Genomic DNA, 2,490 nt, shown 5'->3' with positions numbered 1-2,490 from the left:
TTATTTTGTCCACAACAATCGGATCACAAAGTTTTTCCCTCCTTACGTTGATGATCACAACAGATGTTAAACTTCATCTGCTTTTCTTTGAATACCGGAAAACTTGAAATTAAAGGCGGTCCCTTTAACCAGCCGGCTGAGGCTCCACATCCTGACAAACAAACGCCTGTCTCTGTTTGCAGCTCGCTCTGGTTACCACGGTTACCATGCAGCTCATTTTTGTACAAGCTCTTTGGTCGTATCAAACCGTGTTTTTGACCTGCTGGAGATAACGTCGGTTAAATATGTTTATATATTTAAACTTTTGCCAATACGGACACACAATGTGAGCTCTGTGAGATTCTCATAATTCAGTCAATAAAAAGAGTTAATTTTACCGAAACCACGAGCACCAAAGAAGACGGGATTATTGGGTAAACAACAGAGACCCAAAAACAGAGATTAGTAGATGTGGAGAACGATTTCTTAAAAAAAACAAAGAAAAATGTCCAGTGAACTATGTTATAATTCTACATTTAAAATTATTTTACAGAATTATTAGAATTTGGGCTTTGTACTCAGTTTTATTGTCTTTACTTCCTCTTGGTTCTTTTTTTTTTTTTTAGCAAATTTCTTTGTATTTTTCACAGATTTCTTTCTGACATCTGGGTCATTTCCCTATTTTCTTGCTCATGAACTATGGACATCTGTCTCAAATATAAGCCTGTAGACTTCAGTGCTTTAGGACAATAATGTCCCGGCCTGTAAATTAAATTTTTACTGTACGTGAAATAAATAATGCATCATTTTCTGCTTTTTTTGTAGGACAAATAGCCGATTCAACAACACATCTTTTCATCACTTGTCATCTAGGTGAGTGTGTTAAATGATCTGTATATTGACTACATGTCCCATGAGCCTCTGCGGCGTTGTCCCACCATGTCTCTGTGCTCGATGTAGGCGCTGTTCTCCAGCAGCTCCTTCACCACCTCCACATGACCTTCTTTGGCTGCAGAGATCAGCGCTGACCAGCAGTCCTGACAGCACAGAGAAAGAGAGACGGGTTACCATGGAAACACGCCGTCACCTCCGCCTGTCTCCTAGCAACCGCAGCATCCGAGGTGAAGGAGCTGAGAACGGGGAGCGGCCGCGTGTGTGCGTTTGATTGGCTCACCACGTCGTCCAGGTTGACGTTGGCTCCTCTCCTGATGAGCTCCTGGACGATCTCCAGACTGCCCTGCTCCGCCGCCAGCATCAGAGGGGTCTGACCGTTCTGTCAACAACAAACAAACAAACAAACAGGTAAACAACAAACAAACAGGGTTCACTGTCCATCTATAATACATAAACCAGCATCAGAGGGGTCTGACCGTTCTGTCAATAACAAACAAACAAACAAACAAACAAACACAGCTAAAATGACTTTTAAGTTATCTTTAGTCTTAAATTTATCACAAACAATAAATAAAAAAACGTACAAAATAAAGATGAAAAAACCTGCTGATGTCAGAATGAGCCTGCAGTGTGCAGCAGCAGACAGTGTCCGCGCGTTATTACAGGATTATTACAGATTATCACAGATTATCACAGATTATCACAGCTGTATTGACTGAAATGAAAACACGAGGAGGCGTGGCTCTGTACGTACGTCGCTGCGTCCGTCCACCTCCTTGAAGCGGTCCAGGTGAGCCTTGAGAGCGGCCAGGTTCTCCTCCTCCACGTAGCTGAACAGGTTCTGGATGGCCAGAGTGGTCATCTTGATGGACGTGGTGGTGTCCATGTCTGCGGTCTGTCCCCCGTGTGTCCTACAAACACAGGACCGAGTCAGTGTCAAAAACGTAAACACAGATGAAAATTCTTTAATAACTTTCATTTTGAGGCTCATTCAGTCTTAAATGTTTAATTCCAGGCAGGAATTCATCACTTTTTCAGGGGCTTTGATTCACACAAAATTCACCGTCAGGTTTTTAGAAAATAGTACATGTACTCAAGAACTAAAGTACAGTTCAAGATAGTTGTACTTTACTTAAGTATTTCAACTGTGTGGTGCTTTATGCTTCTCTCTGCACAAAAGTAAACGTATTAATTCTGGACTGATGCTGTTTTTGTTCTTGTCTCTTTAACGGGCCCACTTTAATACCACACACTCTCATGCCGCTCAAAAAACTTAAAAAAGATTATAGATTAATATGATTTTCTGCTTTTATTGAGTTCAATATTTTAAACAGCATCAGTCTTAATCATAAATATCAAATATTCATTCATTTCAACCCTTTAAATGCCAGGGTTTTGTGATGATGCCACTATGTTTTTCGATTAAAAAAACATTAAAAAATGAGTTATTTTCAACATACAGTCTGGGATCTGTCAGTGTGTGAGTGTAGCTGCTGACAGTCTGGGATATGTCAGTGTGTGAGTGTAGCTGCTGACAGTCTGGGATATGTCAGTGTGTGAGTGTAGCTGCTGACAGTCTGGGATATGTCAGTGATCAGCAGCTACATTGACTGTGAC

At 41.0% G+C, this 2,490-nt stretch overlaps 1 protein-coding gene across 1 annotated transcript; it reads right to left on the bottom strand.

Annotated features, from left to right (window-relative positions):
- Positions 1-917: 917 nt before the first annotated feature.
- LOC121939611 (kinase D-interacting substrate of 220 kDa B-like) lies at positions 918-1,784 on the bottom strand (the record flags this gene model as incomplete). The annotated part of the gene is made up of 3 exons (XM_042482615.1): positions 918-1,016; positions 1,067-1,252; positions 1,628-1,784. Coding segments are annotated over 3 exons (442 nt in total), but the record flags the coding sequence as incomplete, so codon positions are not given.
- Between the last annotated feature and the right edge of the window lie 706 nt (positions 1,785-2,490).

Source organism: Plectropomus leopardus, unplaced genomic scaffold, assembly GCF_008729295.1.
Source record: "Plectropomus leopardus isolate mb unplaced genomic scaffold, YSFRI_Pleo_2.0 unplaced_scaffold5292, whole genome shotgun sequence".
NCBI classification, from domain to species: Eukaryota; Metazoa; Chordata; class Actinopteri; order Perciformes; family Serranidae; genus Plectropomus; species Plectropomus leopardus.
Note: the sequence above shows the minus strand (reverse complement) of the source record. Positions and strands in the feature narration are given on the sequence as shown.